Source organism: Sphaerodactylus townsendi, linkage group LG17, assembly GCF_021028975.2.
Source record: "Sphaerodactylus townsendi isolate TG3544 linkage group LG17, MPM_Stown_v2.3, whole genome shotgun sequence".
Taxonomy (NCBI): domain Eukaryota; kingdom Metazoa; phylum Chordata; class Lepidosauria; order Squamata; family Sphaerodactylidae; genus Sphaerodactylus; species Sphaerodactylus townsendi.
In genome coordinates this window covers 4,442,746-4,455,698 of record NC_059441.1, presented here as the reverse complement: position 1 = coordinate 4,455,698, position 12,953 = coordinate 4,442,746, and the positions used below count along the sequence as shown (strand labels likewise).

Below are 12,953 nucleotides of genomic sequence, written 5' to 3'. Positions count from 1 at the left end.
GGGGGGGTGGGGGGGGGGGGGGGTGGGGGGGGGGGGGGGTGGGGGGGGGGGGGGGTGGGGGGGGGGGGGGGTGGGGGGGGGGGGGGGTGGGGGGGGGGGGGGGTGGGGGGGGGGGGGGGTGGGGGGGGGGGGGGGTGGGGGGGGGGGGGGGTGGGGGGGGGGGGGGGTGGGGGGGGGGGGGGGTGGGGGGGGGGGGGGGTGGGGGGGGGGGGGGGTGGGGGGGGGGGGGGGTGGGGGGGGGGGGGGGTGGGGGGGGGGGGGGGTGGGGGGGGGGGGGGGTGGGGGGGGGGGGGGGTGGGGGGGGGGGGGGGTGGGGGGGGGGGGGGGTGGGGGGGGGGGGGGGTGGGGGGGGGGGGGGGTGGGGGGGGGGGGGGGTGGGGGGGGGGGGGGGTGGGGGGGGGGGGGGGTGGGGGGGGGGGGGGGTGGGGGGGGGGGGGGGTGGGGGGGGGGGGGGGTGGGGGGGGGGGGGGGTGGGGGGGGGGGGGGGTGGGGGGGGGGGGGGGTGGGGGGGGGGGGGGGTGGGGGGGGGGGGGGGTGGGGGGGGGGGGGGGTGGGGGGGGGGGGGGGTGGGGGGGGGGGGGGGTGGGGGGGGGGGGGGGTGGGGGGGGGGGGGGGTGGGGGGGGGGGGGGGTGGGGGGGGGGGGGGGTGGGGGGGGGGGGGGGTGGGGGGGGGGGGGGGTGGGGGGGGGGGGGGGTGGGGGGGGGGGGGGGTGGGGGGGGGGGGGGGTGGGGGGGGGGGGGGGTGGGGGGGGGGGGGGGTGGGGGGGGGGGGGGGTGGGGGGGGGGGGGGGTGGGGGGGGGGGGGGGTGGGGGGGGGGGGGGGTGGGGGGGGGGGGGGGTGGGGGGGGGGGGGGGTGGGGGGGGGGGGGGGTGGGGGGGGGGGGGGGTGGGGGGGGGGGGGGGTGGGGGGGGGGGGGGGTGGGGGGGGGGGGGGGTGGGGGGGGGGGGGGGTGGGGGGGGGGGGGGGTGGGGGGGGGGGGGGGTGGGGGGGGGGGGGGGTGGGGGGGGGGGGGGGTGGGGGGGGGGGGGGGTGGGGGGGGGGGGGGGTGGGGGGGGGGGGGGGTGGGGGGGGGGGGGGGTGGGGGGGGGGGGGGGTGGGGGGGGGGGGGGGTGGGGGGGGGGGGGGGTGGGGGGGGGGGGGGGTGGGGGGGGGGGGGGGTGGGGGGGGGGGGGGGTGGGGGGGGGGGGGGGTGGGGGGGGGGGGGGGTGGGGGGGGGGGGGGGTGGGGGGGGGGGGGGGTGGGGGGGGGGGGGGGTGGGGGGGGGGGGGGGTGGGGGGGGGGGGGGGTGGGGGGGGGGGGGGGTGGGGGGGGGGGGGGGTGGGGGGGGGGGGGGGTGGGGGGGGGGGGGGGTGGGGGGGGGGGGGGGTGGGGGGGGGGGGGGGTGGGGGGGGGGGGGGGTGGGGGGGGGGGGGGGTGGGGGGGGGGGGGGGTGGGGGGGGGGGGGGGTGGGGGGGGGGGGGGGTGGGGGGGGGGGGGGGTGGGGGGGGGGGGGGGTGGGGGGGGGGGGGGGTGGGGGGGGGGGGGGGTGGGGGGGGGGGGGGGTGGGGGGGGGGGGGGGTGGGGGGGGGGGGGGGTGGGGGGGGGGGGGGGTGGGGGGGGGGGGGGGTGGGGGGGGGGGGGGGTGGGGGGGGGGGGGGGTGGGGGGGGGGGGGGGTGGGGGGGGGGGGGGGTGGGGGGGGGGGGGGGTGGGGGGGGGGGGGGGTGGGGGGGGGGGGGGGTGGGGGGGGGGGGGGGTGGGGGGGGGGGGGGGTGGGGGGGGGGGGGGGTGGGGGGGGGGGGGGGTGGGGGGGGGGGGGGGTGGGGGGGGGGGGGGGTGGGGGGGGGGGGGGGTGGGGGGGGGGGGGGGTGGGGGGGGGGGGGGGTGGGGGGGGGGGGGGGTGGGGGGGGGGGGGGGTGGGGGGGGGGGGGGGTGGGGGGGGGGGGGGGTGGGGGGGGGGGGGGGTGGGGGGGGGGGGGGGTGGGGGGGGGGGGGGGTGGGGGGGGGGGGGGGTGGGGGGGGGGGGGGGTGGGGGGGGGGGGGGGTGGGGGGGGGGGGGGGTGGGGGGGGGGGGGGGTGGGGGGGGGGGGGGGTGGGGGGGGGGGGGGGTGGGGGGGGGGGGGGGTGGGGGGGGGGGGGGGTGGGGGGGGGGGGGGGTGGGGGGGGGGGGGGGTGGGGGGGGGGGGGGGTGGGGGGGGGGGGGGGTGGGGGGGGGGGGGGGTGGGGGGGGGGGGGGGTGGGGGGGGGGGGGGGTGGGGGGGGGGGGGGGTGGGGGGGGGGGGGGGTGGGGGGGGGGGGGGGTGGGGGGGGGGGGGGGTGGGGGGGGGGGGGGGTGGGGGGGGGGGGGGGTGGGGGGGGGGGGGGGTGGGGGGGGGGGGGGGTGGGGGGGGGGGGGGGTGGGGGGGGGGGGGGGTGGGGGGGGGGGGGGGTGGGGGGGGGGGGGGGTGGGGGGGGGGGGGGGTGGGGGGGGGGGGGGGTGGGGGGGGGGGGGGGTGGGGGGGGGGGGGGGTGGGGGGGGGGGGGGGTGGGGGGGGGGGGGGGTGGGGGGGGGGGGGGGTGGGGGGGGGGGGGGGTGGGGGGGGGGGGGGGTGGGGGGGGGGGGGGGTGGGGGGGGGGGGGGGTGGGGGGGGGGGGGGGTGGGGGGGGGGGGGGGTGGGGGGGGGGGGGGGTGGGGGGGGGGGGGGGTGGGGGGGGGGGGGGGTGGGGGGGGGGGGGGGTGGGGGGGGGGGGGGGTGGGGGGGGGGGGGGGTGGGGGGGGGGGGGGGTGGGGGGGGGGGGGGGTGGGGGGGGGGGGGGGTGGGGGGGGGGGGGGGTGGGGGGGGGGGGGGGTGGGGGGGGGGGGGGGTGGGGGGGGGGGGGGGTGGGGGGGGGGGGGGGTGGGGGGGGGGGGGGGTGGGGGGGGGGGGGGGTGGGGGGGGGGGGGGGTGGGGGGGGGGGGGGGTGGGGGGGGGGGGGGGTGGGGGGGGGGGGGGGTGGGGGGGGGGGGGGGTGGGGGGGGGGGGGGGTGGGGGGGGGGGGGGGTGGGGGGGGGGGGGGGTGGGGGGGGGGGGGGGTGGGGGGGGGGGGGGGTGGGGGGGGGGGGGGGTGGGGGGGGGGGGGGGTGGGGGGGGGGGGGGGTGGGGGGGGGGGGGGGTGGGGGGGGGGGGGGGTGGGGGGGGGGGGGGGTGGGGGGGGGGGGGGGTGGGGGGGGGGGGGGGTGGGGGGGGGGGGGGGTGGGGGGGGGGGGGGGTGGGGGGGGGGGGGGGTGGGGGGGGGGGGGGGTGGGGGGGGGGGGGGGTGGGGGGGGGGGGGGGTGGGGGGGGGGGGGGGTGGGGGGGGGGGGGGGTGGGGGGGGGGGGGGGTGGGGGGGGGGGGGGGTGGGGGGGGGGGGGGGTGGGGGGGGGGGGGGGTGGGGGGGGGGGGGGGTGGGGGGGGGGGGGGGTGGGGGGGGGGGGGGGTGGGGGGGGGGGGGGGTGGGGGGGGGGGGGGGTGGGGGGGGGGGGGGGTGGGGGGGGGGGGGGGTGGGGGGGGGGGGGGGTGGGGGGGGGGGGGGGTGGGGGGGGGGGGGGGTGGGGGGGGGGGGGGGTGGGGGGGGGGGGGGGTGGGGGGGGGGGGGGGTGGGGGGGGGGGGGGGTGGGGGGGGGGGGGGGTGGGGGGGGGGGGGGGTGGGGGGGGGGGGGGGTGGGGGGGGGGGGGGGTGGGGGGGGGGGGGGGTGGGGGGGGGGGGGGGTGGGGGGGGGGGGGGGTGGGGGGGGGGGGGGGTGGGGGGGGGGGGGGGTGGGGGGGGGGGGGGGTGGGGGGGGGGGGGGGTGGGGGGGGGGGGGGGTGGGGGGGGGGGGGGGTGGGGGGGGGGGGGGGTGGGGGGGGGGGGGGGTGGGGGGGGGGGGGGGTGGGGGGGGGGGGGGGTGGGGGGGGGGGGGGGTGGGGGGGGGGGGGGGTGGGGGGGGGGGGGGGTGGGGGGGGGGGGGGGTGGGGGGGGGGGGGGGTGGGGGGGGGGGGGGGTGGGGGGGGGGGGGGGTGGGGGGGGGGGGGGGTGGGGGGGGGGGGGGGTGGGGGGGGGGGGGGGTGGGGGGGGGGGGGGGTGGGGGGGGGGGGGGGTGGGGGGGGGGGGGGGTGGGGGGGGGGGGGGGTGGGGGGGGGGGGGGGTGGGGGGGGGGGGGGGTGGGGGGGGGGGGGGGTGGGGGGGGGGGGGGGTGGGGGGGGGGGGGGGTGGGGGGGGGGGGGGGTGGGGGGGGGGGGGGGTGGGGGGGGGGGGGGGTGGGGGGGGGGGGGGGTGGGGGGGGGGGGGGGTGGGGGGGGGGGGGGGTGGGGGGGGGGGGGGGTGGGGGGGGGGGGGGGTGGGGGGGGGGGGGGGTGGGGGGGGGGGGGGGTGGGGGGGGGGGGGGGTGGGGGGGGGGGGGGGTGGGGGGGGGGGGGGGTGGGGGGGGGGGGGGGTGGGGGGGGGGGGGGGTGGGGGGGGGGGGGGGTGGGGGGGGGGGGGGGTGGGGGGGGGGGGGGGTGGGGGGGGGGGGGGGTGGGGGGGGGGGGGGGTGGGGGGGGGGGGGGGTGGGGGGGGGGGGGGGTGGGGGGGGGGGGGGGTGGGGGGGGGGGGGGGTGGGGGGGGGGGGGGGTGGGGGGGGGGGGGGGTGGGGGGGGGGGGGGGTGGGGGGGGGGGGGGGTGGGGGGGGGGGGGGGTGGGGGGGGGGGGGGGTGGGGGGGGGGGGGGGTGGGGGGGGGGGGGGGTGGGGGGGGGGGGGGGTGGGGGGGGGGGGGGGTGGGGGGGGGGGGGGGTGGGGGGGGGGGGGGGTGGGGGGGGGGGGGGGTGGGGGGGGGGGGGGGTGGGGGGGGGGGGGGGTGGGGGGGGGGGGGGGTGGGGGGGGGGGGGGGTGGGGGGGGGGGGGGGTGGGGGGGGGGGGGGGTGGGGGGGGGGGGGGGTGGGGGGGGGGGGGGGTGGGGGGGGGGGGGGGTGGGGGGGGGGGGGGGTGGGGGGGGGGGGGGGTGGGGGGGGGGGGGGGTGGGGGGGGGGGGGGGTGGGGGGGGGGGGGGGTGGGGGGGGGGGGGGGTGGGGGGGGGGGGGGGTGGGGGGGGGGGGGGGTGGGGGGGGGGGGGGGTGGGGGGGGGGGGGGGTGGGGGGGGGGGGGGGTGGGGGGGGGGGGGGGTGGGGGGGGGGGGGGGTGGGGGGGGGGGGGGGTGGGGGGGGGGGGGGGTGGGGGGGGGGGGGGGTGGGGGGGGGGGGGGGTGGGGGGGGGGGGGGGTGGGGGGGGGGGGGGGTGGGGGGGGGGGGGGGTGGGGGGGGGGGGGGGTGGGGGGGGGGGGGGGTGGGGGGGGGGGGGGGTGGGGGGGGGGGGGGGTGGGGGGGGGGGGGGGTGGGGGGGGGGGGGGGTGGGGGGGGGGGGGGGTGGGGGGGGGGGGGGGTGGGGGGGGGGGGGGGTGGGGGGGGGGGGGGGTGGGGGGGGGGGGGGGTGGGGGGGGGGGGGGGTGGGGGGGGGGGGGGGTGGGGGGGGGGGGGGGTGGGGGGGGGGGGGGGTGGGGGGGGGGGGGGGTGGGGGGGGGGGGGGGTGGGGGGGGGGGGGGGTGGGGGGGGGGGGGGGTGGGGGGGGGGGGGGGTGGGGGGGGGGGGGGGTGGGGGGGGGGGGGGGTGGGGGGGGGGGGGGGTGGGGGGGGGGGGGGGTGGGGGGGGGGGGGGGTGGGGGGGGGGGGGGGTGGGGGGGGGGGGGGGTGGGGGGGGGGGGGGGTGGGGGGGGGGGGGGGTGGGGGGGGGGGGGGGTGGGGGGGGGGGGGGGTGGGGGGGGGGGGGGGTGGGGGGGGGGGGGGGTGGGGGGGGGGGGGGGTGGGGGGGGGGGGGGGTGGGGGGGGGGGGGGGTGGGGGGGGGGGGGGGTGGGGGGGGGGGGGGGTGGGGGGGGGGGGGGGTGGGGGGGGGGGGGGGTGGGGGGGGGGGGGGGTGGGGGGGGGGGGGGGTGGGGGGGGGGGGGGGTGGGGGGGGGGGGGGGTGGGGGGGGGGGGGGGTGGGGGGGGGGGGGGGTGGGGGGGGGGGGGGGTGGGGGGGGGGGGGGGTGGGGGGGGGGGGGGGTGGGGGGGGGGGGGGGTGGGGGGGGGGGGGGGTGGGGGGGGGGGGGGGTGGGGGGGGGGGGGGGTGGGGGGGGGGGGGGGTGGGGGGGGGGGGGGGTGGGGGGGGGGGGGGGTGGGGGGGGGGGGGGGTGGGGGGGGGGGGGGGTGGGGGGGGGGGGGGGTGGGGGGGGGGGGGGGTGGGGGGGGGGGGGGGTGGGGGGGGGGGGGGGTGGGGGGGGGGGGGGGTGGGGGGGGGGGGGGGTGGGGGGGGGGGGGGGTGGGGGGGGGGGGGGGTGGGGGGGGGGGGGGGTGGGGGGGGGGGGGGGTGGGGGGGGGGGGGGGTGGGGGGGGGGGGGGGTGGGGGGGGGGGGGGGTGGGGGGGGGGGGGGGTGGGGGGGGGGGGGGGTGGGGGGGGGGGGGGGTGGGGGGGGGGGGGGGTGGGGGGGGGGGGGGGTGGGGGGGGGGGGGGGTGGGGGGGGGGGGGGGTGGGGGGGGGGGGGGGTGGGGGGGGGGGGGGGTGGGGGGGGGGGGGGGTGGGGGGGGGGGGGGGTGGGGGGGGGGGGGGGTGGGGGGGGGGGGGGGTGGGGGGGGGGGGGGGTGGGGGGGGGGGGGGGTGGGGGGGGGGGGGGGTGGGGGGGGGGGGGGGTGGGGGGGGGGGGGGGTGGGGGGGGGGGGGGGTGGGGGGGGGGGGGGGTGGGGGGGGGGGGGGGTGGGGGGGGGGGGGGGTGGGGGGGGGGGGGGGTGGGGGGGGGGGGGGGTGGGGGGGGGGGGGGGTGGGGGGGGGGGGGGGTGGGGGGGGGGGGGGGTGGGGGGGGGGGGGGGTGGGGGGGGGGGGGGGTGGGGGGGGGGGGGGGTGGGGGGGGGGGGGGGTGGGGGGGGGGGGGGGTGGGGGGGGGGGGGGGTGGGGGGGGGGGGGGGTGGGGGGGGGGGGGGGTGGGGGGGGGGGGGGGTGGGGGGGGGGGGGGGTGGGGGGGGGGGGGGGTGGGGGGGGGGGGGGGTGGGGGGGGGGGGGGGTGGGGGGGGGGGGGGGTGGGGGGGGGGGGGGGTGGGGGGGGGGGGGGGTGGGGGGGGGGGGGGGTGGGGGGGGGGGGGGGTGGGGGGGGGGGGGGGTGGGGGGGGGGGGGGGTGGGGGGGGGGGGGGGTGGGGGGGGGGGGGGGTGGGGGGGGGGGGGGGTGGGGGGGGGGGGGGGTGGGGGGGGGGGGGGGTGGGGGGGGGGGGGGGTGGGGGGGGGGGGGGGTGGGGGGGGGGGGGGGTGGGGGGGGGGGGGGGTGGGGGGGGGGGGGGGTGGGGGGGGGGGGGGGTGGGGGGGGGGGGGGGTGGGGGGGGGGGGGGGTGGGGGGGGGGGGGGGTGGGGGGGGGGGGGGGTGGGGGGGGGGGGGGGTGGGGGGGGGGGGGGGTGGGGGGGGGGGGGGGTGGGGGGGGGGGGGGGTGGGGGGGGGGGGGGGTGGGGGGGGGGGGGGGTGGGGGGGGGGGGGGGTGGGGGGGGGGGGGGGTGGGGGGGGGGGGGGGTGGGGGGGGGGGGGGGTGGGGGGGGGGGGGGGTGGGGGGGGGGGGGGGTGGGGGGGGGGGGGGGTGGGGGGGGGGGGGGGTGGGGGGGGGGGGGGGTGGGGGGGGGGGGGGGTGGGGGGGGGGGGGGGTGGGGGGGGGGGGGGGTGGGGGGGGGGGGGGGTGGGGGGGGGGGGGGGTGGGGGGGGGGGGGGGTGGGGGGGGGGGGGGGTGGGGGGGGGGGGGGGTGGGGGGGGGGGGGGGTGGGGGGGGGGGGGGGTGGGGGGGGGGGGGGGTGGGGGGGGGGGGGGGTGGGGGGGGGGGGGGGTGGGGGGGGGGGGGGGTGGGGGGGGGGGGGGGTGGGGGGGGGGGGGGGTGGGGGGGGGGGGGGGTGGGGGGGGGGGGGGGTGGGGGGGGGGGGGGGTGGGGGGGGGGGGGGGTGGGGGGGGGGGGGGGTGGGGGGGGGGGGGGGTGGGGGGGGGGGGGGGTGGGGGGGGGGGGGGGTGGGGGGGGGGGGGGGTGGGGGGGGGGGGGGGTGGGGGGGGGGGGGGGTGGGGGGGGGGGGGGGTGGGGGGGGGGGGGGGTGGGGGGGGGGGGGGGTGGGGGGGGGGGGGGGTGGGGGGGGGGGGGGGTGGGGGGGGGGGGGGGTGGGGGGGGGGGGGGGTGGGGGGGGGGGGGGGTGGGGGGGGGGGGGGGTGGGGGGGGGGGGGGGTGGGGGGGGGGGGGGGTGGGGGGGGGGGGGGGTGGGGGGGGGGGGGGGTGGGGGGGGGGGGGGGTGGGGGGGGGGGGGGGTGGGGGGGGGGGGGGGTGGGGGGGGGGGGGGGTGGGGGGGGGGGGGGGTGGGGGGGGGGGGGGGTGGGGGGGGGGGGGGGTGGGGGGGGGGGGGGGTGGGGGGGGGGGGGGGTGGGGGGGGGGGGGGGTGGGGGGGGGGGGGGGTGGGGGGGGGGGGGGGTGGGGGGGGGGGGGGGTGGGGGGGGGGGGGGGTGGGGGGGGGGGGGGGTGGGGGGGGGGGGGGGTGGGGGGGGGGGGGGGTGGGGGGGGGGGGGGGTGGGGGGGGGGGGGGGTGGGGGGGGGGGGGGGTGGGGGGGGGGGGGGGTGGGGGGGGGGGGGGGTGGGGGGGGGGGGGGGTGGGGGGGGGGGGGGGTGGGGGGGGGGGGGGGTGGGGGGGGGGGGGGGTGGGGGGGGGGGGGGGTGGGGGGGGGGGGGGGTGGGGGGGGGGGGGGGTGGGGGGGGGGGGGGGTGGGGGGGGGGGGGGGTGGGGGGGGGGGGGGGTGGGGGGGGGGGGGGGTGGGGGGGGGGGGGGGTGGGGGGGGGGGGGGGTGGGGGGGGGGGGGGGTGGGGGGGGGGGGGGGTGGGGGGGGGGGGGGGTGGGGGGGGGGGGGGGTGGGGGGGGGGGGGGGTGGGGGGGGGGGGGGGTGGGGGGGGGGGGGGGTGGGGGGGGGGGGGGGTGGGGGGGGGGGGGGGTGGGGGGGGGGGGGGGTGGGGGGGGGGGGGGGTGGGGGGGGGGGGGGGTGGGGGGGGGGGGGGGTGGGGGGGGGGGGGGGTGGGGGGGGGGGGGGGTGGGGGGGGGGGGGGGTGGGGGGGGGGGGGGGTGGGGGGGGGGGGGGGTGGGGGGGGGGGGGGGTGGGGGGGGGGGGGGGTGGGGGGGGGGGGGGGTGGGGGGGGGGGGGGGTGGGGGGGGGGGGGGGTGGGGGGGGGGGGGGGTGGGGGGGGGGGGGGGTGGGGGGGGGGGGGGGTGGGGGGGGGGGGGGGTGGGGGGGGGGGGGGGTGGGGGGGGGGGGGGGTGGGGGGGGGGGGGGGTGGGGGGGGGGGGGGGTGGGGGGGGGGGGGGGTGGGGGGGGGGGGGGGTGGGGGGGGGGGGGGGTGGGGGGGGGGGGGGGTGGGGGGGGGGGGGGGTGGGGGGGGGGGGGGGTGGGGGGGGGGGGGGGTGGGGGGGGGGGGGGGTGGGGGGGGGGGGGGGTGGGGGGGGGGGGGGGTGGGGGGGGGGGGGGGTGGGGGGGGGGGGGGGTGGGGGGGGGGGGGGGTGGGGGGGGGGGGGGGTGGGGGGGGGGGGGGGTGGGGGGGGGGGGGGGTGGGGGGGGGGGGGGGTGGGGGGGGGGGGGGGTGGGGGGGGGGGGGGGTGGGGGGGGGGGGGGGTGGGGGGGGGGGGGGGTGGGGGGGGGGGGGGGTGGGGGGGGGGGGGGGTGGGGGGGGGGGGGGGTGGGGGGGGGGGGGGGTGGGGGGGGGGGGGGGTGGGGGGGGGGGGGGGTGGGGGGGGGGGGGGGTGGGGGGGGGGGGGGGTGGGGGGGGGGGGGGGTGGGGGGGGGGGGGGGTGGGGGGGGGGGGGGGTGGGGGGGGGGGGGGGTGGGGGGGGGGGGGGGTGGGGGGGGGGGGGGGTGGGGGGGGGGGGGGGTGGGGGGGGGGGGGGGTGGGGGGGGGGGGGGGTGGGGGGGGGGGGGGGTGGGGGGGGGGGGGGGTGGGGGGGGGGGGGGGTGGGGGGGGGGGGGGGTGGGGGGGGGGGGGGGTGGGGGGGGGGGGGGGTGGGGGGGGGGGGGGGTGGGGGGGGGGGGGGGTGGGGGGGGGGGGGGGTGGGGGGGGGGGGGGGTGGGGGGGGGGGGGGGTGGGGGGGGGGGGGGGTGGGGGGGGGGGGGGGTGGGGGGGGGGGGGGGTGGGGGGGGGGGGGGGTGGGGGGGGGGGGGGGTGGGGGGGGGGGGGGGTGGGGGGGGGGGGGGGTGGGGGGGGGGGGGGGTGGGGGGGGGGGGGGGTGGGGGGGGGGGGGGGTGGGGGGGGGGGGGGGTGGGGGGGGGGGGGGGTGGGGGGGGGGGGGGGTGGGGGGGGGGGGGGGTGGGGGGGGGGGGGGGTGGGGGGGGGGGGGGGTGGGGGGGGGGGGGGGTGGGGGGGGGGGGGGGTGGGGGGGGGGGGGGGTGGGGGGGGGGGGGGGTGGGGGGGGGGGGGGGTGGGGGGGGGGGGGGGTGGGGGGGGGGGGGGGTGGGGGGGGGGGGGGGTGGGGGGGGGGGGGGGTGGGGGGGGGGGGGGGTGGGGGGGGGGGGGGGTGGGGGGGGGGGGGGGTGGGGGGGGGGGGGGGTGGGGGGGGGGGGGGGTGGGGGGGGGGGGGGGTGGGGGGGGGGGGGGGTGGGGGGGGGGGGGGGTGGGGGGGGGGGGGGGTGGGGGGGGGGGGGGGTGGGGGGGGGGGGGGGTGGGGGGGGGGGGGGGTGGGGGGGGGGGGGGGTGGGGGGGGGGGGGGGTGGGGGGGGGGGGGGGTGGGGGGGGGGGGGGGTGGGGGGGGGGGGGGGTGGGGGGGGGGGGGGGTGGGGGGGGGGGGGGGTGGGGGGGGGGGGGGGTGGGGGGGGGGGGGGGTGGGGGGGGGGGGGGGTGGGGGGGGGGGGGGGTGGGAGAAAAATTTCTCTCTGTCAACATTTTCTACCCCATGCATAATTTTATAGACTTCAATCATATCCCCGCTCAGACGTCTCCTCTCCAAACTAAAGAGTCCCAAACGCTGCAGCCTCTCCTCATAAGGAAGGTGCTCCAATCCTTCAATCATCCTCGTTGCCTTCTCTGCACTTTTTCTATCTCTTCGATATCCTTTTTGAGATGTGGCGACCAGAACTGAACACAGTACTCCAAGTGCGGTCGCACCACGGCTTTATATAAGGGCACGACAATCTTTGCAGTTTTATTCTCAATTCCTTTCCTAATTACCCCCAGCATAGAGTTTGCCTTTTTCACAGCTGCCATATATGGCAGCTAAATTTGAGTCCAGAAGCACCATAGAAACCAATAAGACTCTCAGGGCACGAGTCCAAGAGAGCTGTGATTCTCAAAAGCTCACTCCCTGAGAAATCTTGTTGGTCTCCACGGTGCTCATGGACTCAGATCCAGCTGTTCCACTGCAGACTGACGGGGCTACACGGTCAAACTGTCTATGGAAGCATGTGCTGCGTGAAAGATAAAGATACCAGGGGATCTAAGACGGTCATAATCGCCCCCTCTTTCTAAAATTAAAATGAAATACGATTATTGTTTGAGAAGAATGTGCCTGAGGGAAACAGTCAGACGCTCAGGGTACTTGCTGGTGATTAGATCTGGCCTGTCCTCGCCTTCCCCCCCCCTCGTTCCCCCCCCCTCGCCTCCCCCCCCATTTTTTTTTCAAGTTTACATTGAAACCCACAAGCAAGAAAACCACAAGCGTGGCCTTCTTGTATCTAGTTAGAAAACAAAAAGAGCAGCTCAAATAGTGTCTCTGTAATTCTTTTGCAGGGATTTTTTGGGTAGTTCCCACCTGCCTGCCTTTTAGATTGAGAATCATTTACTGCATGGGATGAGGGGGGGGGGGGGGAAGAAACAGGTAGGATTGTATTAATACCGTGTTTCCCTGAAAATAAGACAGTGTCTTATATTCATTTTTGCTCCCAAAGATGCGCTATGTCTTATTTTCAGGGGATGTCTTATATTTCTGCATTCTGTTTGTCGGGCATGCTTCCAAACAAAAACTTTGCTACGCCTTACTTTTGGGGGTTGCCTTATATTTCGCACTTCAGCAAAACCTCCACTATGTCTTATTTTTAGGGGATGTCTTATATTCAGGGAAACAGGGTAGCAGGAAGGCTGTCCTGTTTGTCCCAAAGAGGGTGATAGCAGAGCCAGAAGTGATTCCATTCCACTTCTGGACTTTGTTCTGAATAAAGATTAAATGATGGTTTATTTCTGTATTAGGTAGGTACCGTGTTTCCCCGAATATAAGACAGTGTCTTATATTAATTTTTGCTCCCAAAGATGCACTATGTCTTATTTTCAGGGGATGTCTTATTTTTCCTGTGTTCTCTTTGTCGGGCATGCTTCCAAACAAAAACTTTGCTACGCCTTACTTTTGGGGGATGCCTTATATTTCGCACTTCAGCAAAACCTCTACTACGTCTTATTTTTCGAGGATGTCTTATATTAGGGGAAACAGGGTATGTACCTTAAGTTAAACTGGGGTGCTTTTTTTAACCTCAGATGATTGAAGTCCTAAGTCAGCTGATTGTCGACTACCCAGAAGTGAAACGCTGGATTTTCAAAGCGGATGGCGACTTTGGGGGAAACGGCACGGCCTACTGCGACGTCACCGCACACCTCAAATGTTATTCTTGGGTCTGCAAGGAGCGCCAAAAACACAGCCTCGAGGTCTGGCAGAACAGATGGGCACACGTAAGTCCAGCGTCCTTTTCAAACGTGTCGTGTTTCAGGCTTTCTCTGCTGCCTCCTAGTTTTAATAGGATGGGTGCTTTTTCAGTTTGTTTATTTTTATATTGCAACCACTCTTCAAGATTTTTTTTTAAAAGCCTAACAACAGCGTTATCATGGTGATAATAACAGAATTCCAAAATACATGCAGTGGTGGGATCCAAAAATTTTAGTAACAGGTTCCCATGGTGGTGGGATTCAAACTGTGGCGTAGCACCAATGGGGCGGGGCAGGGCACGACAGGGGGCGTGGCCGGGCATTCCGGGACGGGGCTGTG

General features: G+C 85.8%; 1 protein-coding gene across 4 annotated transcripts in view; it reads left to right on the top strand.

Moving 5' to 3' along the window:
• Window positions 1-12,638, top strand: part of LOC125424758 (IQ domain-containing protein H-like) — a 72,431-nt gene extending 59,793 nt beyond the window's left edge. For all 4 annotated transcript variants that reach the window (XM_048482198.1, XM_048482199.1, XM_048482201.1 and 1 more), the window contains one exon: window positions 12,449-12,638. In XM_048482198.1, the coding sequence (XP_048338155.1) occupies window positions 12,449-12,456 (8 nt within the window). In that variant the 3' untranslated portion in view covers window positions 12,457-12,638. The remainder of the gene's footprint in view (window positions 1-12,448) is intronic.
• The last annotated feature ends 315 nt before the right edge of the window (window positions 12,639-12,953 follow it).